This window comes from Fukomys damarensis, unplaced genomic scaffold (genome assembly GCF_012274545.1).
Source record: "Fukomys damarensis isolate Sample0158 unplaced genomic scaffold, DMR_v1.0_HiC HiC_scaffold_16, whole genome shotgun sequence".
Taxonomy (NCBI): Eukaryota; Metazoa; Chordata; class Mammalia; order Rodentia; family Bathyergidae; genus Fukomys; species Fukomys damarensis.
Genome location: NW_022900928.1, coordinates 36,765,292 through 36,790,750, shown reverse-complemented (window position 1 = coordinate 36,790,750; position 25,459 = coordinate 36,765,292). Strand labels below are relative to the sequence as shown.

The 25,459-nt window shown below is 36.1% G+C and overlaps 1 protein-coding gene across 1 annotated transcript in view; it reads left to right on the top strand.

The window, feature by feature from the left end:
* Positions 1–25,459, top strand: part of Dlg2 (discs large MAGUK scaffold protein 2) — a 1,815,033-nt gene that overhangs the window by 1,203,320 nt on the left and 586,254 nt on the right. Inside the window, exon 7 of the mRNA XM_033763940.1 lies at positions 10,463–10,516. Within this exon, the coding sequence (XP_033619831.1) occupies positions 10,463–10,516 (54 nt within the window). The remainder of the gene's footprint in view (positions 1–10,462; positions 10,517–25,459) is intronic.

Here is a 25,459-nt window from a genome sequence, read left to right as displayed (position 1 = left end):
GAAACATGGACTCTTACAGGTCATCTCTTTCTTTTTGTATTCCTCAAATACAGAAATAAATGGGGAGGTTCAGTTAATTACCTTTCTTCAGAATTATTACATTTTCCAGGTCCAAAAGTGAGACCTCCTCACAGTCCAGCCATCTTTATCTCAGGAACATGATTCCTTGACTGGAATAGATTACTTCCAGAGAGATAAGATGCCTAGGTTTTGACATGTAGGAAGTCCTTGGGAAGTCAGCCTGACTCCATTATACATGATGTGAAGCATTATTTTGTGGCAAAAATATATGATTATGAAATAAGAAAGAAAAATTTATTTTTAAAGATACAACATGAGACTTCAACATGAGACTTGTTTTGGCTGAGTTTTTGAATATCTATCTTCACATTCATCTGGAAAGTTTAAAATAGGTTGGAGATGTCCTTTTGCTTTTTTCATGATCTGTGAGTCCTTAGCTTCCTTCCAGTTCCATGCTAACTCTCACATATCAACCTTTTATGAGATATTGTAGCATAGTAACATGGAGTAGATAATACTTCCAGCAGCACCCTCTTTTGTTCCACAGAGAGTGATAATAAAAAAAAGAATATGGATTTGGAGTCAAGATGAGTAAGATTAAGCTTCACTACTTATTAGTCTAGTGGCCTTAGAAAAACTATGAATGCCTCTTTTTCTAAGAAAAAAAACTATGCCTTACTTTCCTTATCTAGAAAATGACTATAGTTATAGTATGCATTTCACTGGATTGCAGTGAGGACTGTAAAAGAGTTAGCATAAAGTACCTGCCTATGGTTGGCATACAATTACCTTTAATTTACACTCCGTAGTTAAGAATAGCAGTGTTTATAGTGCAAGATAAGTTCCAGACTTCCACACATGGCAGAGTGGTACAAGAGATGTTCACCAGAAGGATCCATGCCATTGTCAGTTTCCATCTGTTTTACCAATTCTGTCATCTCAAAGGTTACTCATTTTATCTCTCATTGCTGTGGTTCAAGTTCCATGGGTCTCAAAATCAGGTAACAATGTTTTGTGTGCATTTTATTTGCCAAGCATTGTTAAAAGAGTAGATATGGGTGACTGATATAGAATTCAAGTAAGAACAGAACCATACCCTTAAAACAATTACAATTTCACCAAGGAGATAAGAATATCACACATGAACCAATTAGCTGTCAACACCTGTAAGAACAGAAAGAGACGTTCATTAGGAATGTCAGGTCTTGACGCTTTCACAGAACTTCTTTTCTTTAATATTTATAATTCAGTACAAAGGGAAGAAGTACAAATAATGAGTTCTTTAAAACTTGAGGGATTATGGAATGGAAAAGTTGAGCCCTAAAGTGATGAGTGAGGAAGCTTTTATGGTGAATCTAAGATATTAGATGGGCCTTGAAGGATAGATAGAATTGAGTTAGGCTGATAAAAATGGCTGCCCTGACTAACTCAAGGTGTGGAATAAAGAAAAAATATTTACTAATACAACATAAAGTTAAAGTTTAAAGAAAAAGCAAAGAAATTGTAGTAGGTATGAACAAGTTGTGTGCTTGAATAGTAAAAATCCTGGCCAGATGGAAGAAAAGGAAAGCAATCATTTGTTGATTTCATAGAGTGAAGGACCCTGATCAATGAGCCACAGGCTAAGCAGGACCTATCTTAGCCTAAAGAACCAGATTATTGAGTTTACTTGGAATTCTTCTTCCTAAATCTGGACAATATAACTGCTAAGATTACTACTCTTCAGCAGCTTAGTGACTAGAAGCAGATGGTACCCACATGGTTCTTTCCAGGAATAGCACCACATGGAGTGAATCAGTGAATTAAGTGGGTATGGTTATTGTGGCACGGGGCACATTGAGTGAACCACATCTGAGATTTGAGCTAATGGCTCCATTTTTTGGTGGGATCTTCTGAGAACATTTGCATAAATAAGGCAGTTAACAGAGCTCATTGTGGGCCTATGGGATTTGAGTCATCATGGCTCAGTGGTGAAAATCAAAGGATTTTAAAGCGAGAAGACCTGAATTTGAATGTAAGCTTTGCTTCCTTCTAGATGTCCCACTTTAATAAATTCCCTGAATCACTCTGAGCCTTTGTTTTGTTATCTATAGACAAGGAAAACTTCCACCAGTCCCTCTGAGGTTCTGTAAGGAATAAATAGTAAAGCCCAAGTACAAAGCTTAAACAGTGGGCACTCCGTCAGTCAGTATTAGTTACCTTTCCTTTTCCTGTGGGAATTAAATGATCAAATGTGTATGTACATGCTTTATAAATTATAAAGCATGGTATTGGTATTTGGTATAATTATCAATTTTGGTTTCAGTGTCGATTTGCAGACTGGTTTTGGTGAGTCATTTGTTTAGCTTTATATGCTAAGTTCAGGGAGGGACGTAGAAGGATGCAAGATGGAAGTCTGAAGAGTATTCATAGCAGTTCAAGAAAATTCTGTCTCTCGATGCAAGTGTGATGGATGTTAGAGAAAACTTACAAAGAAAATTCTCCTTGGTTCCCAGGTCTCTTCTTTCTAGGTCTCAGTCTCTAGGCTGTTCCATCTTTTCTTCCCTAGAGAAAAAAGAGGACACACATCCTGATCAAAGTCCTCAGAATATCACTCTTTTTTTCTGCAAAAAAAAAAAAAAAGCTATTTTGTATTTTTAAAGGAAGACTGAACATTGTTGGTAACACTATAATCCAAAGGATTGAAATACTAGTGAAGCATTTTCAGTGAAACAATCTGTGTTGACTAGAGCAGACTTCTAGGTACTTGTCATGTCTTAATAGGGTGCAGAAGCAAATGTTGTACAGTAGTTAAGGGTTACCTACATTGGAGCCAGACTTGATAGGTTTGAATCTTGGTCCTGCTATTACCAGATACACCTTAGGCAACTTACCCAGCATCAATTTGCTTAGGTGTAAATTGAGGGCAATGCTGTTTTAAGAAATTGTGGACAATACTGTTTGTTAAGAAACTTTGGGTAAGCACAGTTGAATTGAGTTCAAGTCAAAAAACGAATCTGCTATTCTTTCTTCCTATATTCACAGTGAGGTTGGTGGTAAGCTATGTAGGTAACTTCTTGTGCATTTTAAAATACGCAAAAATTTTAAAGTGCAACTATAATTTTAGTTTCTTCGAATGTGGCTCCTCTTAGACATTCTGCTATAGCTTGCCCCTGAAGTTAAGGCTCCCTAGCTAAGCCCTCAGGCATTCATGCATTTTCCTCACTCACATTCCTGCCTCAATGTCCTCCCCTGTGCTGTGTCACTGAGGATTAAGGGCAAACCAGGTGATGGGCCAAAATTAAAATGATTTATAGGTAGACTGGATTGAACTGCACTCACCTAATTGGTCTTGTAAAGAGGGAACATGTGAAAAAGAAGAAAAAATTTAAAAGCAAAAGGTGAACATGATAATAAACAAGAGATAACCTTACATTTATAGACTCTCTTTTGCTTCACATGCATTTTTTCCACCTAACTTCTTGAGAAAATAGGTTAACTAGAAAATAGAATTGTCCCATTTTTAAGTGGGGGTTTTCAAGAGACTAAGGGACCTAGAAACCATATGAGAATTGGGGAATTGAATCTGAGTCAGTACAGTGAGAAAATTCTCTTCAGACTGCCAGAGAAACTCGTAGCTTTCCAGGCCAAAAACAAAACAAAAACATAAAACACTGCAGATTCAGTCTGGTTACCTGAAAAATGTCATGCAATGAAACCAGGAGATGATAAGGCTACCTTCAGGGGCTGGAATGAAACCTGGTTGTGGGTACTTCTTAGATATCTGAGGCAAGTGACTCAGATAATTAATGCTTCCTTCCTTCCTTTCACTTTCCTTGTCTTCCCTACCCATTCATTCATTCATTCATTCATTGGCAGAGTCTCTCTATAGAGTTCAGGCTGGCCTTGAAATCACTATGTACCATTCTGACCTTGAACACTCAGTAGTCCTCCTGCCTCAGCCTCCCTCAGCTGGGATTACAGGCATATGCCACCATGCCTGACTTCACTTTCTTCCCAATCCCTCCTTCTTTCTTTTAAAAAGGAATAAATATGCCACCTGTTTTGCATGCACAAGGTCCAAGTACAATACCTGGTACAAAAAAAAGAATAAATAAATTAAAAGAAATAAATAGTGTTTTCTTTAGGAAATTGTCACAGTTAAATGCACTGATGTCTTCTAAAGTATCACAGTCCTTGAAATATCACGATCACTCAACATAGGCTTAGTACTTTATTATTGTTTTTCTTTCTGTTATCTTCTCCTCAGATTGACACTAATTGTGAAATCTGGGTCATGCCACTCTCTTTCTCTGTCTTCATTTTTATATTTGTAAAATGAAAGGGTGGAATCAAATGTTCCCTAAGAGCCCAGCTTTAAAAATTCTTGCAGACCTGCCAACCTGCAGCCTGCAATCTTTTGCTCTTGTTTTTTAAAATACTATCAAAAAAATAAAAAGAAGTTTTATTACTTATATACATTAACTATATTACATGATTTTATATATGGCCGAAGACAATTACTCTCTACACAATATAAACTAGGGGGGGAAAAAAAGACATGCCACATATCTGATTGTTGTTCCTATTTTGTTCTTTCTTTCTCTCACAAAACCATCAATATGTATTTAATCAGTAGTTTACCAAACATTTTCTTCAAAGGATTCCTGAGTCCACCAGTCTCATTTTGCCTGTGCCTTTAGCTTTTCCCAGGCCCTGCCTTCTGTGGGCCGACTCACAGGAGGTACCTGGCCCTCCAAGACTGGGCCTCCTCAGGAAGGATAAGGGGTTCTTGGACAAGCCAGAATCACAGGGCTTAGAACAAATCTGGCTTTTGTACATTATTGCTCAGCAGTAAAACAAAGTAGGATCCAAAGAGATATGACTTCATTCCAAGCAGAGTGGGGCATGAGTACACAGCTAAGCCACTTGGGTTTATTTCTATTTATAAGCTATATGTTCTATTTACAAGCTATATGATGTTAGCAGTCATTTAACCTTTCTTTCCTCACTTAAAAATTGATAGTGATAATTCTTTTCTCATAGACTTAATTAATCCATATAAAATAAATCCTACATGTGGGCCTGCTCTTATTATCTATCCCCGTATTAATGTAGTAGATGATCTATGTAATGGGTGGGTCGTGGTCCCACAGCCTTAAAGTAGTGGTAATTGTAGGTTCTTAATAAATCCATCAAATAGCATAGGATCCTACTAATAACTAGGAACCTGTGTTTCTAGTCCAAAGGATTGCCGGAAAGAAAGAGAGGGAAGAGAAGACTTTCATACCAACAGAAAATGAGAATGCAATTCAAGAAATGGAGGAAAAGTCCCTCTTCTTAACGATGCCACATTTTTATTTCCAGAATAGGCCAGCAAGGTTTGAGGAAAAAGTTAACACAAAGTATAGTTACTATGAGTTTGACATTTGACATAATCAACTCAGTACTACTCATCATGTCTCATTTCAGTCCTCAAAGAATATGTAGGGGTAACCTAAATAACCTCCCTGGCAAGATCAGGACATGGTCTGATTGGCATTCACACTAGTGACTGCTCTCTGTATGAAAGATGAAAAAAACAGTCTATAAGGCATCTTATAACTGCCAGTTTACACCAGCTGCTATTTACCTTGGGCTTCTGGGATCTCCAGTTCTCACTGTGAAGTGGCATACACAAGCAACGGACTCACTTTAAGACATTTGGTGGCTTCCATTTTGTTTTAAAACATCATGCCATAACATACACAAAAATTATGTATAGGTCCTGTATCGCTGAAAGTGGATAGAAAAATTTGCCCATTCTGGAGTCTTGCCCAGTAAGGCTGAGAAGGTAAGCTAGAGCTACCAGTCCCCCAAAGCAGCTTATATATTCTTCTTGACATATTTTGCTTCTTATTTGACCTGAACTACTGACAACTACTCTTGTCTTCTACTTGCATGCTCTAGATCTGGCACAACTCTCAACTCCATAAACCTTGCTATTCATAAATTTCTGCAATATGTAGTTGAGCTAGTTGATTTTTCTCTTTTTCTGTCTTGTTTCTTAAAAGTTTAATGCAGACTTGGACTGTCTTTTAACCTTTCCACTGATTAGCCTGAACCTCTAGATGTCAGTTTCCTAGATAGTCAGGGTCTTGCTGCCCAGCCAGTGTCCTTTCCTGCCAGTACCTTGCTTCTTCCTGATAGTTGCCCTGGTAAGCAGCTGCTTTCTCATGTCAGAAGTATTTTCCAGATCTGGCACTTAAAAATTATCAAGACGTGACCAACATCAATGAGCAGCAAAAATAAATTATTTTGAAAATGTTTCTTCATTATGTAGAAATATTTATCAGTGAGATTCTCTTGGTGACAAGTAATAGAAGTTTGCCTTTCATTTCATGAGCAGAGTTGCTAATATAACATAAGATTCTTTGGGTATCCCATGAAACTTAAAAGCAAAGAAATGCATAGAATCAATGAATAATTTTATGTAATACGGTAATTTAAATTTTATCAGTATCCTCACTGCTTGTGTTTTGAGATTCTGTGGTTAGCATATTTCTTCCTTCTTATTGTAAACCGGCTTTTTCCACATGGAAGAAAATGTAATATAACAGAAAAACCACTTGACTTTATTGTTTGGGTCACCTAAGAAAGACTGCTTTTCTTAATCCTTTATAGTTTCAAAAATGCCTGCTCAGATTTGCTCAGACATAAAGACAAGTCTTGAAGCTTCTGATTAAAAGGAAGTTTGTTTTTTCAGATTTGTTGTAAGTTTCTTTCCGGTGAATGGAAATAAGCTTAGTGAAAAGGAAGTCTGGAATCTGCCAAGTCACCAATTTGACTTTAGGCCTTCAATTAAAAGGATAGCTACTGTGGAGAGAGGGCATGTGTGCAGCGTGGAGAAAAACTTGGAGGAAACCATCAAAGTAAACAGGGAATTGGTATTTAAAACCCAGAAACCAAACTATATCAAACTAGAATTGATCTTTCATGGCTGCAAAAGTTAAAAAAGAAACCAGAGTCTGCTAAACTAACTACCAAGTGCTCAGAGGGGTGCACTCATGGTTCATGCTTATAATTCTACTACATCAAGTTGCTGGCACTTTGGAGTTTTAGTTTGTGCTGATATATGTGCCACTGAGTGCCTAATATAGTCCAATAACCTTCTGGAAAAACAGTCTGTGTAGGGCCGTGAGGGTCTTACTGCAGAGCAAAGGGAGGATCTACAGAGGTGCTAGTCTAACAGCACAGCATGTTTTTCATAAGAGCCCATCATGACATCTCATACCAGTGACTGCCAGGGATTGCCAATGTCCAACTTACATATACTGTGCATACGTACAATCCCCACATCCTGTTTGTTCATACATTTTATTGAAGTTTAGAAATGTAAACATTAACATTAACCGTGGCTTTTGGCTATTTTCAACACTGAAAAGAAGCAGTGAGCATCTATAGAACAAAAATCACACATAACCTAGATCTTATACATGTACTTCAACATTCACTGAATTCAAATCCTTCAGTTTGAAAATTATAATTATTGTTTTATAAAAGCTGAATTTAACGATGTTTTATTGACAAGATAAAGAAAAAAGCTGGTATGGAATACTTAAGAAAATACCCAGGCATATTGATGACTTAGGTTTTGGGGTTATCTTAGAAATGTTCTACAAAGTTTGCAATTACTTATTACTTTCCTTTATATCTTCACTTATACTTTATCACTACACTTAGTAATTTCTAAGTATTTATTGAGTTCTGTGTGTATATCCAAATACTAAGGAGAAGTATATGATGCCTGTCAATTTTAAAATATAGAGTCTTTCTGGAAAGACCAAAATTACATATAGGAAATGGAAAATAGCAGCATAAACAGAAGTTTAAAGGGTATTACATTAGAAATGGACTTATAGCTGGTGGTACACTCCTATAATCCCAGCACTCAGGAGGCTGAGGCAGGAGAATGGCTGTCAGTTCGAGACCAGCCTGGGCTACATAGTGAGTTCCAGGTCAGTCTCAACTGCATAGTGAGACCCTGTATCAAAAAAAAAAAAAAAAAAGAAATGGACTTCTATAGTTTGTTTCAATAACAATATAATCTATATAAAGAGACACAAAAATTAGATTAACACCTCCAATCAATATGTATTTATTGATCAAAGCTATACTTAAAAATAGGGGAAAGGCAAATATTGAATATGATATTTAGGGTTTTCAGTTTATTCAAGGATAGCACAAATCACTTTCATGATTAATAGGAACCAAAATAAATTATAGGAGAGATATCATTGAACTAGAAACATAAGAAAAAAATCTCTTAAGAATTCACCAGATTCCTTTTGAACAACTAACTCAATATCTTGAGGTATCTTTTGCCTTTGAGGTGGTCTTTGCTTCATTTGAATCTCCTATTATGCTCTTCAAAGGAATCTTTTATCAAGATACTAGATCATTAAACAACTTAGAAAAAAGTGAATTGTGATGTCTCCAAGATCAATCACTATTCAAATTTCAATTATCATTTTCCCTAAACTCCTTTTTTTTAATCAGTGGCATAAATATAGTTCCACCAACTCCTGATAATCTTATCCCTTGTCAATATGGTGTTTTGGTGATTCAATGAATTCTATTTAAATCATTATACATATTTAATAAATGATAACAATTGTTATTATTAATTTTAACATATTCTAATGAGGCCTCCTAAGTGCAGTTGTAGCCACTAACAGCATTGAGATCTCTGAATTACAACAGCTCACAAATGGTCTAACAATCTATCCTTACAGTAGTCTATCTTTAGCTACACTTACTAATATTATTTAACATTAATTCTAAAATTTAGTTTATGAAGCACATTCAGAAATATCATTTCACTTGATCTTCATCCTTTTTGGAAAGTGGTTATTATTATTTCCATCCTGTAGAAAAATAAAATACACTAGAGAGGCTTAGAAGACATACCCTACTAGAATCATACCGCCAGAAATTTGGTAAGGCCCCAAATCATACAATCAAGAAGTTGCTGAACCAATGTTAAGCCCAGGTCATCTGATTACAAATGTCGTATGCTTAATTTTACACCAAGTGCCTCTCAATAAACTCTGTGTGTGTATGTAGAAGGTACCTCTCAGGGATGATTATAAATATATCATGAATGCTTAGTTGGTCTACTATTTAGATACATCAACCAAGTTTATGTTCATTATTATCAGTGTTGTGTGTTAAGACTTGGAGTTTTGTAAGACTTGCTGAATTTCCTTTTAAAAAGAAACATTTGATTAAGATTCTATAGGCACAGATTGGCATTAAAAGGCTGTTAACTCTGTTAATTCCAGAAGGGCACACCTAATAAAATGTCGCAGAAGTTGAGCACTTGCCAAACACTGTTGCACAGGACAGTTCTCGATTAATCATGATGAAAGTATTTCCTCCATCTAAATGAGATCTGTAATTTGGGATGGAGATTAAAGGTCCTTTGGGGATGAAGGGAAAAGTGCTGTGAAAATTCTAGAAACTAGAAAATAAAGATAGTTCTGCTCAATATTCATGAAGTCAGATTGGTGATGCAAATAGAGATTGCAGTCTCTTATTTTCTAATGAATTGGTTTGTAGCATTCCTATAACAGTTTTACACAGATTTCTACTCAACGTTAAAAGCAATTGCTTCAAATTATACAAAAATTTTAAAAGAAACATTTAGCATATCCAATTTGATTTTCCAGCATCTTGAAATTAATTTTAATTTCCATCTAAGGTCTTTTAATGTATATGATCATAGATACAACAAAGAAAAAAAACTGACATGACACAACATCCATAATAGGCAAACATATACATAAGATATCAAGATGTGAATGCTGGGCTGGGGATTTAGCTTTGTGGTTCCACTGCCTGCCTTGCAAGCACAAGGATCTGAGTTCAATCCTCAGTACAAAAAATACATATGTGTGTGTGTGTGTGTGTGTGTGTGTGTGTGTGTGTGAATGCATGAATGCTTACTGCATTGAGTACAGCATACTTCTAAAAGGCCATTCAAAAAAATTAGCTATAAGGTTGTCAAATTTAAGTTTGATTCCTTGTGAGTGAAACCAAAATTTCCTTAGCTATCTCCTTTTGTAAAGAAATGTTACACGTTTTAACTCTCATCCAAATTATTAGAAATCCTTAAATCTCATTCACAGTATAAATCCTCACCTCCTACACTGTTGTGTGGAATTTAAGAGAAAGTGAATGTAAATTCTATGAACACTTACTTTATTTCATTATGTAGTAATATAGCAAACAAATATTTGAAGTGGGGGAAGGTGTGGAACCCTGAGTCATTTTAATTAGCCTCTCAACAGCTGCTACAGTGCCCATGAAGGAATTCATGAAATACTGTAGTTGTTTAGTTCTTTGCTGAATAAATTAACAGTCTCTCTATTTTAGAGTATATTATTTGTTCTTTAACTTTTTTCTTAATTCTCTCTTTTAGGCCAGCCCTGCTCCTATAATTGTCAACACAGATACTTTGGACACGATTCCTTATGTAAGTAACATTTTTATTAAGATTTTATTTAAAAACTATGGTAAAATGTAATTAGCTGAATTTCAATACATAATCAAAATTTGATATGCAATCATTTCAAACCAAACTAGATAATCTTATGGAATGAAATGAAATATGCAATTACTTTTGCAAATTTTCTTTTGATATATCCTGAATCTTGGCTTAGACATGCCTAATATTTCCTCCTTTCAATTGTGTTTTATGAAGCACAGGGGTCCAAAATGAGAAAAAAAAATATGTATAAATCTTTTCAAGTAATTTTAGTTTGCTATGTGGTTTGCTGGATAGTAGTTGAAATTTTGCTGGCATACATGAACAAATCTTTTTGAGTTTCTTACTGAAGGAGCACTCAAGTCAATTTTTGTGCCTGAGTCTCGAATATGTGTGATCAATAAACATTTAATGGGTTTCATTGGGTTTCCAGCAAAAGTTGTAAGAAAAGTTTTGTGAAGATGAAATTTACTTACATATAATGAAATGCATGATTACACAAAAGTGTGGAGCATGAGATTATAGATGGGGCAGACCAATGAAGCCTAGAAGTCTGTCATGCACCCACTATGGCCAAAGTTCTTGATGACAGACACTGGTTTGGAGAGAAGGCCACTGTAGCAATGGGCTACGGTGTGGGTAAGTGGTTGACATTTTGGAGGTTCCTCCAGGCTTTGTGAATGGGCCCTTGCTGACGGTGGAGGTTACTGATCAGAAAAGAAGAGGTAGCCACAGATCATGCAGACAAATAGTGAAGGAAGGCTACAGGACAATGGATAAGAACAGAGTCTTGTTTTTTGATTAAGAAAAGTTTGTGAATTACTTAAAACAGTACGTGGCACAAAATGAGTGCTTGGTAAATGTTTTCAGATTTAAACTCCAACCTCAAAGGTCTATAGGCACCAGTGAAATCACAAGCACAGATCCAGGAGTAGAGACTGTAGAGAATAAAAAGTACATGACCCTCTAAAGTTACCAGCTGCTACTTTGGGATCAGTGTTGCCAAACCATCCCATTTTTAAAGAAATTTGAATTTTAATGTAAGTGTTCAAAAGTTTATACAAGTAGGCAGATACCTTTCAACAGTTCAAACACAGAACATTCCTAGTCCATAGAGCCCCTTGCAGGTGATGTCATCATCAAAGAAACTGAAGATTTTTGAGCAGATGCTGCACAAGCCAGGACTCAGCCACAGGGGACCAGAGTGCTAGAACTGGAGTACAAGGTTGGGACTTGATTACAGGGACAAGAGATTAAAACTAGGACACAGGATCAGGACAAGAACAATAGCAAGCTGGGCCTAATACTGAATCACCTGAATTACTGACCTAGAGCTTCTTCAGCCTTTCTGAACAAGAATGGTTAGAGGGCAGGCCAGAAATGGCATTAAGCTTACTGGTAGGAAGGAAGTAGCTTCAGCCATGGAAAATTAAGGGGTGTGTAGAAGGAAACAAAGCAATGTATTAAACACAGCTAGGGCCTTCTTATTCTATCATCTTCCTACCTTCTTTTGCCTATCAAGCATTTAAATTGTAATTACTATATGCCTACTATTGCTTTGAGCGCCTAATGCAAGTTAACTCATATAATCCTCATGAAAATTCTATGAGGTAGATATTATTTATCAATTTTGTAAGTGGAAAAACTGAATCTTAAAGATGTTGAATAACTGGCTCAAGGACTCCCTGTAAGATGTAAGTGTGAGCCAGGAGTAAATACAGATAGATTGGCTACAGAGTTTAAGGACTTACTTAACTCCTATTATATTGATACTTACATTTTTTTTCCTCTCCGCCTTGTTTTCTGCCTCTCAGCTAGAGAACAAAGTTCACTCTTTTTATTTCTCTACTACATATAGATTTATTTGTGTGGAAGACAACTTGTTACAGAGGCTTTAACACACTTGGGAGGAGGATTTAGATACAGAGTACATTAAGGAATCCTATATTCCAAGCAAATCTCTTTTTTTATTACCATTGACAAAATGAGCAGTCTTTACAGAAGAAGACATGGAGCACAGAAGCTTGAGTTTGCAAGCAAGACCACTTCCTTGTACTATGTCTGTACCATGCCAAAGCTACGTTAGGATTCTTCTGATTCAACTATCAGATTCTTCCTTATAAATATCACTTATTAGTAGGATCTAAGGATCTTGAACAAGCATGGGTATCTGAATTAATTAATCAAATCAGTCACATAATAACAAGTTACTAGAGTCAAATTGCTCCCATTCTCCTAAATATCAACTTTGTACTTGACTTTAATTTTTCAAAGCTTTTTGCTTAATCTTTAACTTTTTACACTTAGTGCAGCCTTCTTTTTGCCTAAGAGATCTTTAATAAAATGTATTGAACAGCTTGGTGTGATGAAGACGTGCCAATTTTTTTCGCAGTGTGGTCTTAAGCAGTTCTTTAGTCTCTCTGAACCTATTTTAATTATAAGACAGAAACTATAATACCTACCTCAGAGGTTGTTATGAAAATCAAATGTATTTTGTATATGCAATCAGACTTTAACTTCTGGTTGACAGCAGATTTTTGTACTTATTATCTTCTTTCATATAGAATTGGTAGAATATATTAGCCGTTGAGATCAGGACATTTAGCATACAGCCATTAATGCCAATAGTTGCTGTCAGTTGCTCTCATTGCCCCAACTCTCCCCGTTTTCACTGACTCACTGGGTAACCTTGAACAAATCAGTGTTCCTTTCAGTCTATTTTCTATTTTCTCATTCCCCAGTGTTCTATACTTTGTTTTCCTCTTTCTTTCTCATGTTCTAGTTGTTCACATAATTTCAGCTCTATTTAATGGAAAAATGATTTCAGCGTTCCCCAGAGCATTTTAGTCATGTTGCATCAGAACATTTCCTTCCCGAAAAGTATTACCTGAATGACAGATTGTAATTTATAAATATGATGTTATTACAAGTAAGTGTACTAATTTTGATGGTTAGCAATTTTTATTTTAGATATAAATGCTTCTTATGGAAACAGTTCCTTGGCACACAAGCAAAAAGCAAATAGTTAAAGGAAATTTCCAGGCCCAGGGGATTTTTATGTAAATGTCCAATAAGGATACAAAAAATGTTTAAAGGAATTTCTACTCTTTTTTAGGAAAATAAATTAAGGGACATTGGATCCCTCCCATTAGTTAAAACATCAATAAGGTTACATATGAATGTCTCAAATAAACTCAGTTTTACTTAATGTCACATTTTAGATATGCGTAGGACCTTGCATGCACCACCACCCTACCTATTGTGCAAAAGCACAAGCCTTCTATAGTCTCCGGTCTCACTTGAAGAGGGAGAGAGAGACAGACAGACAGAAACAGAGACAGAGACAGAGAGAAGGGGGAGGTGGAGAGGACAGGGACGGAGAAGAGAGATAGGAACCCAGACAGTGACAGAGATAGATAGTTCAAAGTGAGTAAAACCTTCTTGTGACCTCGAGTAGCACCCTAAAGTTTGGCTTAATTAAATGGGCAACATGTTACCCTTATGAGATTCTGTGGCAAACTGAGATGCTGTCCTCCCTCAACAGACTTCTTCCCTTCCTAGACGTGTCACAGTTCCACTGAGCCCTATCATAGCCAACCCCATTCTTTTGCTTTCTAACAATAGAATTAGCCAGAGAGATTCTAGAATGCCTTTCTTTTTTCTCCCCAGCCTTCTCTAGTATTTATTTCATAGTTTGGCAACTTTCTGAAAACATTTTGTGAAGAATGATACACGTGAGAATCACAAGATTTAAATATTATTAAGGAACTCGGGGCCTAAGTAATGCTAATCTCTCATTTCTTATGGTTATTCTTGTTCAGCTGGTAAATGGGAACCTTTGGTCAACAATTTACTGCTACCATACAGTCAAGGTAACAAACAACCACAAAATCAGTGGCATATAGCAAGGAGCATTTATTTCTCTTGTGTGTTTGACAGTTGGCCTGGCCAGCCGCATCAAGCTGTGAAGTGTTAGGTTGTCCTAGGCCTCTCTGCTTCATGTTTCACTCTAGGGGCTTAGAGGTAGGGCAGAAGCCAACCTGGGGATGTTTTATGTTGTGATAGCAAAGCATAAGTGTCCAAACCCATGACAACACACAGCCCCGCTCATGTTAAATTCAGTAACATCCAGTTGGCCAGAACAAGTCATGCTGCCAAGCTCCAACTACAAGGAATGAATATTTGATGAACAGAAACTGTAATACCACACCATTGCCTGAAATAAAAATACTAATAGTCTGTGAGCAAAAGGCACAAAAGTTACAAAAGCTCTTTAAAAAACATTGGCAGGTCAGTGACACTAAACAAAGTGAGAAACAGCCTATTCAACTGTTAGGGGGAGTAAAAATTTTGTTTTCACAGGTAGAAATGACTGTGCAGACAAGGCCAGAAGTTCTAGGACTATTGCTTGAAAAACCTCCCAGGAGAGCCGGGTGTGGTGGCACATGCCTGTAATCCCAGCACTCCAGATGCTGAGGCAGGAGGATTGCTATGAGTTCGAGACCAGCCTGGGCTACATAATGAGTTCCAGGTCAGTCTCAACTACATAGTGAGACCCTGTCTCAAAATAATAATAATAATAATAATAACCTCCCAGGAGAGTGACAGAGTGAATGAAGTGGGAAAAAAGGGGGACAAAAGAAGAATTTGGTTCCAAAGGATATGAGAGTATCCTTAGTATGATCACCCCTAAGATTGGCTTACGAAGAAGGTCACTCATGTAAAGGTTACTTAAGAACAATAGCAATAGGCTTGTAGTATCAGCAGTGAGATTTGAATAGAATGCTTCGAACACAACCATGGTTCTGGGGAAGAAGACAAAAAAGTTGCTACTAAAAATGAATTGGAAATGTGAGTGGAAGTTAGTAAAGAAGAGGGATGAGAAGAAATAGAGGATGCCATGGGTTCAGGAACATAAAGAAGAAATTGCATTAGCAGTGAGGTTCACCTAGGAGCCAAGAATGGGCTTTAGACTGAGGTGTTGCTAAGTAATGTTTAAATGACACTTCTGTTTGATTCTAGCAGCTGGAATCCAAGGATAAGAGCTCTCTGAGGAGAAAGTGCCATGTTACAGAATGACATGACCAAGCATTTGGTTGTACAGCTGGAAAGTTACACACTGATTTCTTTGAGTCACTGTGCACAATAACAGATCCTCGTGATTTAGGCTACTATTCACATTTAATTGGAGAGTTTTTTAGAATTTCTTGTGCTAGAAAAGGAATTGGAAATGCTTTCACTTATTTAGATCACACTAGAAATGACAAAAATAGTAAGATACTTTGGAAAATTTTGATAATTTCAGTACATTTATACTTCAGCAGATAGATTTCTTCTTTTGTGGTTTTTCCAATTAACTTTACTAAAATATATTGCTGAGGTTCTTATCTGTTGAGAATACAATTTTTCTTACCTGCTAATAAGCAGCTTAATTTTGGTTAAATTGTGCCCATGAGGTTAACAAAGCTATCAGTATTTGTTCCAGCATTAAATCCATTGTCACAATCAACAAATCCCTAAGTCTTATATTACTCTTATGTTGCTTTTTTTTATTTCAATAATTTTATTGAAAGGTGCATATCTTAGTACCAAACATAATGGTAGTTGATTAGGTTACCTCCACCAACTCAAAACTAATACTGATGTTTTCAAAATATTGTAAAATATCAGCCTTATGGTAAAACAGAAGTTATCTACAAATCATAGCTCACAAAAAGTTAAAGGTAGAACATGCTGTGGGTCTTTGGCTTATTTTTCAGTGCTTATTTATCAGTGACATGATGCCAAAATTGGTTACGCCTTTTTTGGATAGACTCAGGTTTCAGTCTGCACTACTGTTTACAACCCCAACAATATGTGTACATCTCCTTACATTAATAGGCTCACATGGAGAATTCCAAACACTACCTCAGCAATCTCATAATTGTGGCAGTACCTTCTTACTTTTCTTAAAACACATTATGGAAATTTGTGAAAATATATTCTATTTCTTTAAAGAAAACTGGAAGCAATGACAGTTTAATAGAAATAATTCATAGTAAAACCTGGAGTGCTTTATGTAGTCTGAACTTAGGGTAAAGCAAATTTTCAGAGTGATAATTGATTTTGACTTACGATGTAATATACTAGAACATATTTTTTAGTGGAAATAGATAGATGGAGCAAGCAGATTCTGTATAGAAATTTTTATCATCAATATAAATGTCAACTGTTTTTTAGAAGAAACATTAAAGATAGCTCAATGAATATACCAAATTTAGTAGGTCTGTATTTTGGCTTAATACAAAATGTTTTAAAATTTAAAGGCAATTCCCATGTATCAATAACATTCTCATCTATGAACTATTGCTTGCATTATAGATGCCAAGAAGCCATTACATTATCCAGCATACAACCTTTATTATGCCTTTAGAAAGTGCATGTGTGAAATGTTGGTCTTGATGTAAACCTCATAATTTAAAATTTAACATTTAAATGAAGTAGGTTATCATTTTCAGTATCACCTAAATGTGTTAATCCAGTATAGAAAGTTAATGTTAGAAATGAAGATTCACAAGTTCACCTTTTCAGGCTTGTATTAAGTGTTTCACATTTATACCTTTGGCTTTATAGATGAATTCAAATCTACACATACCTACTGCAGTATTATATTAACTAGGCAGTTTTCCAAAGATGGTGAACATCATACATATCTAGTGATGTTTTGAGGGTTCTTAATTTAAAGCCATTATAACATTATGGAATCCATAGTTTAGGGTTTTGGAGAAAGGCTTCAAAGAAAATTTTTGTTGCTGCAGTAATACTATTTATGTAAAGAACAAAAACCTCCAACCTATCAAAAGTTTATTTAAATACTCTTAGCTGTTAGTGAATTTTTCATACCTAAGTTTCATAAGCATATGTAGATGTGTTAAATATTAGCATTTAGTTTTGAGTAGGAAAAGATAAATAATTACCATAAATTAATAAATTTAGATGGCAAGAACATATAAAATGTATGCAGTGATTGAATTTATATTTGTTATGAATATAATTACTCTCTATTATTCCAATTGCAGTAGCAGTATGTGGAGACATACTGGCAATTTTCATAAACCCAAAAGAGATCTGCTTTGTATTACTTTTTCTTTAGGTGTAGCATTCAAATTCATAATGATTCTGCTTATAAGCTAACAGTCTCAAATTAGTTCACATATGTATAAAACTTTTGGTCCTATTATAACTTTAAATGAGCTAGAGCTTAGGGCTACATTTAGCAAAATTTGCAATTAACAAATCATTACTTCAGCACTACCTTACAAATTGAGGTTATTAAAGAAGATGTTGTTCTCTAAACCGCTAATTTAATGAAATGGTTAACATATAAGAGATTGGAAACTCCTAAGGTTTTTTTTTTTTGGAGACAGGGTCTCACTATGTAATTCAGGCTGACTTTGAACTCACTATGTAGCCTAGGCAGGCCTCAATTCATGGAGACCCTTCTGCCTCAGCCTCTGAGTGCTAGGATTACAGCCATGTACAACCATGCCCAGCCCTAAGGGTATTGTGTCTTATATGTAGCAAATGCTTTCAAATGTTAGCTGACTAATTTGGTAATACCTGTTTCTAAATGCTAGGAGATGGAGAACAGTGTTCTTCAAATGCAAATGTAGATATACATCACCTGCAGACCTTCTTAAAATGAAGATTCAGGTTCTGTTGGCCTAGGGTAGCCTGGGAGTTTGCATTTCTGATAAAAGCGGAGGGAAGGCTGAACCTGCTTGGTTGTGCACCATGTTTTGTGTGAATGGAGAATATAATGAGAGGCTAGCCTCCATTTCTTTTATGCACAACTGCATTTAAACCCATGTCTGCCAGTTAGTACTTATGTTTTTTCTTAAAGAATCTACGTTTAACCTCTGTTTCATTTTCTGTAAAGAAGAGAGTATTATTTGCCTTGCAGTTGTTGTTAGGAGAAATACTCTTCCTAGTACATAGAAGACACTTGATAAATGTAAATTATAAGACTGGGAGAAAAGTGAAAGTATACCTTTGATAAAATAAAACATTCCTCTTGTTTAATTTTTAACTGGTAAGCTGAGGCTGTAGAAGCCACAGTGAATTCAGGTAGCACAGGTTTCAGTTACATGGGCAGTTGCACATCATGTCTTGCTTCTTAGTGTATGGGCCCATGGATGAGCAACATCATTAGCTGGAAGCTTGACAGCAGCAAAATCTAAGGCTCCATCCTGAACCTAATGACTTGGAAAGAGAGTTTTTAACAAGAACCTCAGTGATTTGTATGCATATGAAAATTTAAGAAACACTGTTCAGTAAGACAGAAACTTGTATTTTGACTTGGATCATGATGTCTTTGTTCTTTCACCAAGTTTTTACCTTGTTCTTGACACAGCTTCCACTGGCATATTTTCATCTTAAATATATACATATCTACATATGTTTAGGAGAAAGGTTCAGTTCAACAAACTCATCACATTTAGAGACCATTCATTGTAGTGAGTATGGCTCGGTAGTCTATAGACCTGTTTCCAAGAAAGTAACAAGTTTTATGTGGTCATTTAAATAATATAAACTTGTAAATTCACCTTCTCAGTTATAGTAACTAACATTCAAGTGCTCAGTGGCTAGCCCATATAACTAATGGGTACAATATTTAACAGATATGGAATATGTCATCATTCCAGAAAGCTCTATGGAGAGAGATGTTCTAGATATAAATAGTAAGAAATAAAAAGAAAGATTAAAGGAGAAAATTTTTATCAAAAAATGACTACATTGGTGTAATAATAAATACAAATCATAATATATATCCTAATTAATCATTCATTAATTACCTTTTCAACTTTCTGTGAGTTGGTTTCATTTCCTCTGTTTTAGAGTTCGGTATTTCCAAATTTTCCGAATAAGTAGCCATCTTTTTCTAGCAATTGTCAGTGTGCTCAGGTAAAAGACATGGTCCCAGTTCTCATGGCCTTTAAAGTTTAAGATTCTCATGCATCACACATGGAAGCAAACACAGACAGTTAGCAAAATCTTTTTTCAAAGTGCAGTGATCCTTTCTTCATTTTTGTGAGATAAAGAAACTATTGAAGAACCGGGGACTTAGCCACCGCCTGCCTCACAAGTGCAAGAACCTGAGTTCAATCCCCAGTACAAAAAAAACTATTGAAACTAGAATGAAAGTTAGAAAGAAAAACAAAAGGAACAAACAGCAGACTGTGCCTTCACTAATGTACAGTACTTCCGTCCTCTTTGTCCTGTGGTATCCTACAGCCGGGAAGTCTGCTGGATGTTCTATATGTGACCCCTCATCCACTGGGCATTCTTTACTTAGGTTTGTCATACTGGACTCTAGTAAGAGGAAGTATGAAAATAAAACAACTGTCCACGAGAAGAGTGTGATTGGTGGGTAGAAGTCACAACATAGGCCCTTCTTCTAGGATCAATTCCCCTGAAGGAACATACTCCATAGACCAGGGTAAAGAAGTCACTCTTGTTTCAAAAAGCTCAGCTGGGCAGTGTGGAGTCAAAAACAAGGGAAGATGATTGGGGAGAATATTTGTATAACTTCTAAAATGCATTGGTGCTTGAAGTATGGTCTGTGAACTGACTGAATCAGTTCTCATAGAAGAGACTGTTAGAATTGCAGAATCTTCAGCCTCACCCCAGAGCTACAAAATCGTGGAGGCAAGGATTCTGTGTTTTTATGAGTACCTTAGGTGATTCTTATACACACTGAAGTTTAAGAGATGCTGCCCTACAAACTCCAAGACACTTTACAAGCTATGTGGTCCCTAAGTAACTCTGGAAACTGAACTGAGTGAAGGTTAGCTATCAATACTGCATAAAAGAAGGACCAAATAAAACTCTGGAGTTCACTGAAGTATAATGATAACACACTCTTTGCTAATCTGAGAGTTTAATCTTTTTACTAAAATCCACTAAATACTTATGTTTTTGTTTTTTTGGTTTTTTTTTGTTTTTGTTTTTGTTTTTTTGTACGGGGATTGAACTCAGGACTTTATGCTTGCCCGGCAGGCACTGTGCCACTGAGCTACATCCAGGCCCTACATTTTTAAAAACATTCTCTGGTAGTCTACTAGCAAAAAGGCATATTAACAGAAACAGATTCCCATATGCTTTAACTCAGAAACTCCTGTGTCCTGGGTTCTGTCACTCCTGCATGTCCTAAAGGTTTCAGTGTAAACAATGTTTCTTCTTAGAAGGTGAATTTAAGGGTAAAGTTGCTGTTGTATGCATTTGCTACAGGCTTTCTTCCTTTTCAAAGAAGTTATCACACAGTATTGCAACTGTTTCTTTAATGTTTCATCTTTCTCTCTAGAATGCTTACTTCAAAAACCTGGGGAAAAAATCACCTTACCTTTCCCACTATTTAATTTCTATAACTCAGAAAAGTTTTACAAACTGCTAGAAGGAAAGAAAGAAGAAAAGTCTAAAGGGAATGAAGGAGGGAGGAAGGAAGGTGTGAACAAACTGTGATAAGTGAGTATCAGACACCATCCTGCTTAAAGGAATCAGAGAAAGGTAGACTATAATCTGGCTCTTACAGAAGAAGTAAGATATTTTCTCAGGTAAAATAGGTAAAAGGGATTTCATAAAGAGAGAACTGGATGTGGAAAAGCCTAAAGTTTAGAAACTCCTATGTCCTGAGTTTTGTACACCTTCAGCAAAGGTCAGAAGCATAACATGAAGCTGAAGAAATAGAATGGAGTCCCGTGGTGAATGCCTTGATGGGTTTACATATTGTCTGGACTTTATCCTGTAGACATTGGTGGCCATATTATCTCATATAGTTGGAAAGGTATATACGTCTTGGTTCATGGCTCTACATCTAAGACCTAGTCTGTGCCTGCTATGTGGCAGGCACCCTGAAGTACATTTTGAATAAATGCAGCTAAAGAAATAGTAGTGATAATGTTTGAGCAATAGACCACGGACTTTTTTAGTCTTTTCTCTGTCTCTGGCTTTTGGCTTTTGTTCATTATCTTCAATTAGACCAAGTTACCTCTTTTCCTTTCCCATCTTTATGAGCATATTAAACTGCCGCTAACATCATGGAACTTTTATCAGTTCTTCTAGGCAACATTAATGTCTATCTCTGCCTTGAATTCATAGGATTTTACTCATAGAAAGTTGCCTACATTAATGGAAGGAGAGTGGCTTCACAAATGTTTCAATTTTGAACAAAACGTTATCTGGATAATTTATGAAATTTATTTCTCTGCCCTTTTCCCTAATGTGTAGCTGTTTTGTTTTGTTTTGTACCAGGATTGAATTTGGGTCCTTGCACTTGCGAGGCAGGCAGTGGAACCACTAAGCTAAATCACTGGCCCCTCCTCTTCCCTTATCTGTAAGCAAAGATAATAATAAGCTTCTTGCATACAATATTATTTAAAATCTAAAAAAAAAAAACCCCAGGATGATAATGCTTTTGTAAGATAGGAATACATTTTTCTTACATTTGTGACTTCATAAGTGCATTGTCCAGAGCCAAAATATTTATTCTGCTCACCGAGGTCTTAAAGGACTCAACTATTCTTTGTCTTGCCATATCACTCTCATCTGTTGCATTATGCACATAGACACAGGCCTGCTCCCATGGCTTGCTGCATGGCACTTGGGAAGAACTGCAGAGAAGCTCAGATTAATCCAATTTATTGGTTTCAGTTGCATACTCCTCCATGAGCAGTCCCTTTAAAGTCTAATCCTTTAAAAATACCTTTCTTTCTCAGAAGTACTTTTGAAAGAAAATCTAGGCAGTTATATGGCTGAAAGAAAAAGATCAGGGTTAATTAGGTGAGAAATAGAAGAAAGAAAAAGGAAAAGTAGCAATTGAGTCAAAGCATATCAAGAAAGTAAGTAAGAAAAAAATAATTAAGGCAAATGGCTTAACGTTTTTATATTATGGTATTTTCCCTCAATTATAAAAGTATATTTATGTTGAGCAAAACAGCCCACTTCAAAAACTAAAGCAGAAATACCAAAACATGTTCCTAGGGCCTCTGTGATGCTTTGATTATTTAATAGTCTTATCTCCTTTGTTAAAATTTTGTTGAGCATTTAAATTTCTACTTGGAGGGGGCCTTTTTTTTTTTTTTTTTTTTTTTTTTTTTTTTGTACTGGTGATCAAACTTGGGACCTTGTGCTTGTAAGGCAGGTGGCAGAACCACTGAGCTAATTCCCCAGCCCTTTAGGGACCAATTTTTAAAGGATGAATAGTAGCTATTTATTCTTTGAAAAATCAGACGGATATACCTTGTTTCAATGGTTAACTATCTCTCAGTGTCTTCTGTTTTCTAAGTGTATCATATCTCACCCCTAAGTTATTTCTCTTGTCTTGTCACTTAGTAGTTCCAGATTTGTCTATTTGAAGAATAAGATCAACTTTTCTGAGTGTTTTCTTTGGTGACAAGGTAGAGTTGCTTCACAAGAAGCTTTAACAGAAATGTGTTTGATTGTCCTGATTTCCTCCAAGTCTCCCAAAGGATGTTTTGCCCAGAGGTCTTTTATTTAGGAAACTGAGAAGCATAAAACTCAAAGAAAAGCAGTTTAATGAGGTGTCACATGAAGGAAAGTAGTCATGAAATAACAAAGCCAGCTAGGTCAAACAGCATGCTGAGAGGAGCAAATAACAGCCCATCAAAATCCAATCTCTTTAAAAACAAACTCAAAGAACTTTCATTTTTGTATTTCTTGTTTCAAAGCACATTGCTGATACTTTTCCTGCTCCCTTGAAGTACTGGTTCCCAATATTGGCTGCACACTGTAACTGTTTAGAAATTTTTAAATTACTGATGCCTGGACCCTATAAGTAAAGACTCCTTCTTAAAATGTCTGTGCTGTAGCCTCAGCATAAGCATAGGATGTTTACAGACATTCTAGGTGATTTTTTTTTTTATTCACCTGAAGTTGAAAATCACTTGGCTGAGAAATATAAAATGGAATTTGCTCTTTTTAATGTGGAATTATAAAATCAGCATCAGCACTTTCATTGTTTATTATTTTAGGAAGAACATGATAACTGCAGTGTAGAGTATTATAAATCCCCCAAAATGTTAAAATGTCTAGTGTTTATAACTCATTTTGATCAGTATGTCCTTGTGATGAAAATGGCCTTTTGGTTTAGTGAGCTCATTACAGTCAATAAACTGAACTTGTTCCCTGTTAACTTGGTAACCAGCAAGCCTCAGCTATCAAAGCTGTCTACGCAAGACACATGCCCCCAGATTCAGACATCAAGCTAATGAAACACCCTGCTAGGGTTATTTTTCTGACACGTGTCATAATTTATGAATGGTAATTGCCTTAATTAAAAAGGGAGGCATGGCCTATGTTTGAGTAATCTGACTTAAAAGCCCCCAACAAAATGTAAAAAAAAAAATTCACAGACAGACTACTGTTGAAAGCTGGTCTAGAGTTGACCTTTACGTAGGTCATTAGCATAACCTAAGACTCGGTGTAATTAGAAGCAGTCAGGTATCAAACCCTGCCCAATTCCTCCTAAAGCTTTCCCCAACAACACACCTCACCAAACCTCCTGTCTCTGAATGCCTATTCCTCTTTGGATGTTAATCCCAAGTTCACATGATTCCAGTTTATTTGATGGCTTAGTTTATTAAATATCTACTTTGATTGTGAAACGATCTGACTCCTTCAAAATGGAACCTTTGGGCATCCAAAAGAATTGGCTCTTGAGTACAAATTCCAATACTGCTCCCTCATTTACTGCGTGAAGTCAAGAAGCTACTTAAGCTCCATTGGCTTTAGTTGCTCATTTGATAAAATGAGGAAAAGAAGAAATATTTCATAGTAGAGGCAAGAGTATTATGAGCGCAATTTCACTCACTGCTTAATAAACTCATAGGAATAGGAAAAGCTAATACTTATTGATCTCTCTGCTAGACAGTATTAAAAATTCTTTATGTGTGCCAATCTATTTCATCTCCCTATCAAATCCAGGAATTATATTTCTATTTTTTGTGCTCTGTATGTGAGAGATTAATAACTTGCCCATGAACTCGTAATAGGTACTGAGGGGTGCACAATAATAATAGCATTATGTGGGCTGGGATTTAGTTCAGTGGTTCTGTTGCCTGCCTCGCAAGCACAAGGACCTGAGTTCAATCCCCGGTACAAAAAAAAAAATAGCATTATGTTCCCTGCCTCTCAGTAGTTATAGTAAGTAAATTTGCTGAATAATTCACTTAAGAGATGAGGGAAGCACTTAAAAGCCACTAAAGCACCCATGATGCTTTTATATACCTCCTTGTAGAACATGAAGGAAATTTTTGAGCATATAAAACACACTCTTGCAAAAGTTAAAATTCAAGCTGAGATCATCAGAGTGCTGTCTGTGATACCATCGTGTGTAATAAATAATATGTAGGAATTGAGAATGATTTGGAACAGATGGGAGAAAAGTTCTGCACCAACAGACTTTAATGTTTGTTATTTTATTTAATTCTCGACATATCAATGGATGAAGCAATCATTTTATGGGAAAGGAGCTGAAAGATGCTTTGAGGAAATGAGATTCCTAAGTGTATACCATTAGTTAGCAGAAAATTGAATTTGAACTCAGATTCTCTGACTTTTTTTGGTGAAGTGTCTGTATCATCTTGGGCAGGCCTGGATGGGCATTGATAGGGCTAGAATTCCTGCTCTCCATCAGTTGTGGTAGCTCTGCTATGCAACAGCTTTGGACCCTTCATTATTTTTTTTCCAGCTTTAATTGAGTTTATTGGTACATTTTAGGGATACAGTACAGTTACATTCATTGTTGGGATCTTGTACCTCTACATGACAAGTCTTGATTCTCATTTTTTCCCCTTACCTCTGCCCTCCCTTCACCCCCTCCTCCCCTCCCCATCTACAAACACTTTATTTTCATCTTTTCATCCTCTCACATTT